Here is a 1,571-nt window from a genome sequence, read left to right as displayed (position 1 = left end):
GTAATGGCTCAACATATAATAGTAAACTTGACAGTATAAAAACTAATTTGAAAAAGGCACTTTTTGTTAAAAAAGAGTTTAAAATATGCGCTCGATATGCTTCTATTTCTTTAAGAAATTAACCAGATTTTCTAATATATCCAGCTTCCTTTTCTCCAGCTGCACCTTCCTTTCGGCTCGCTCTTCCGTCCTTTTAAAAGATTTCTCTAACATCTCTTGCAGACGTAAGTCGCTCTCCTGCTTCCTTTTCTCATACGCACCCGAGCTTTCTATAAATTTTTCCAAAGCAGTCTTTCTTCTTTTTGGTCTCGACAATGTATAGTCAAGATTTTCTGTTAAACTAAAAAAAATGTTGAGTTAAGAATTATTGTACTGGGTCGTATGAATAAAAACTAAACATCTGCTTTTTATCAAAATTTCAGATCTTTTACTTAAACTTCTTTGAACAAGTTACATAAATTCGAAAGGGTTTGAAATTTTCAGAAAAAGTAATTGCTTTTTTTATTCACACGGCCCATTAATACATAATTATCAGGCATGTTCCGAAATTCGAAAGTTTGAAATCGACTCGATTTCGATAATTTCTTCGATGGTTTTTAACCTAGAAAATTACAAGTCTCGCATTAAAATGATTTTTTTCATATCGCTGCTGCTTCTTTTACAGTTTTAAGTGAGAATATTCACTCCTTTCATCAGATATAATTAACAAATTTTTGGCAAATCGACTCGATTTCAAAGTTTCAAATTTCAGAACATGCCTGTATATCTTCGTAATACCGTTGCCGCTTTGGGACGAAAGTGGGGACTCCATATAATCGTCCAAATCCTGTAAAGCCTCAGCAGGTTTGACCACCGTCTCGCTATCCAGTACAAATTCCGGGTGAATACCCTTCTTAGCTCTTAATAAATCATTCAGTTCACTGCAAATATATATACATATTGCATGTTTAAATAAATATAACTAACATTATGGCGATAAAAAGAACTTACCTATAGTAGGGACAGTTAAGCGTATTGCGACCAGTCAAAGAGTTATTGAGCTGCGTCTTCTTGTATTGGCGCTCTAAACTAAAAAATTTCCCCTCTACTTGGGCGGCGGCAAACATATGACCTTTTTCACAAAGCTCCTCGCTTATTCTCCATTTTAGTCCACATTTGTTTTTTTTACGGTTTTAAGTTTGCTGTATTCCCATTTCGGGCCGCAAATCTTTGTATCGATAGACTTAATGCGGATGAGAGCACTGAAGATGTTATAGATACGTGTACGGGAAGAACTGACTATTTCTGACTAAAATCTGCAGTAAGGAACCGTCTGGCTATTTGTGTACTCTCCTACCGTTATTTTTCATTGTTGACAAATTTTCTGTTCGTTTACTGTTTTGCTGTTTCTTCTCTTTGGGAGAGAATTTTCGCTTACGCTCTTGATTTTGATTGTTGGTTGGTGTTGGCTAACTTTGTTATCGAACACATCTATACATATGAAGTCAAATAGGTATCTACACTTTCATACATATGTAGTACATATAAGTTATCACACCCATAATCCCAATACCTACCAATGGCGCACCCTT

General features: G+C 35.3%; 1 protein-coding gene across 1 annotated transcript; it reads right to left on the bottom strand.

Moving 5' to 3' along the window:
- Positions 1–502: 502 nt before the first annotated feature.
- On the bottom strand, positions 503–1,542 carry LOC118750546. Its single transcript, XM_036485274.1, has 2 exons — positions 991–1,542; positions 503–920 (listed from the first exon to the last, which is right to left on the bottom strand). Exons 1-2 carry the CDS (start codon positions 1,104–1,106, stop codon positions 659–661), a joined length of 378 nt encoding a protein of 125 aa, XP_036341167.1. The 5' UTR covers positions 1,107–1,542; the 3' UTR covers positions 503–658.
- Between the last annotated feature and the right edge of the window lie 29 nt (positions 1,543–1,571).

Source organism: Rhagoletis pomonella, unplaced genomic scaffold, assembly GCF_013731165.1.
Source record: "Rhagoletis pomonella isolate Grant_MI unplaced genomic scaffold, Rhpom_1.0 Rhpom_scaffold_00298, whole genome shotgun sequence".
Classification (NCBI taxonomy): domain Eukaryota; kingdom Metazoa; phylum Arthropoda; class Insecta; order Diptera; family Tephritidae; genus Rhagoletis; species Rhagoletis pomonella.
This window is presented reverse-complemented; position numbering and strand designations above follow the sequence as displayed.

Excerpts from the sequence above, each read along its gene's own strand:
- LOC118750546 (XM_036485274.1), bottom strand. The coding sequence starts at position 1,106 with ATGTTTGCCGCCGCCCAAGTAGAGGGGAAATTTTTTAGTTTAGAGCGC. Across the intron at positions 921-990 it reads CTTAACTGTCCCTACTATAG|TGAACTGAATGATTTATTAA; the intron begins GTAAGTTCTTTT and ends ATATATTTGCAG.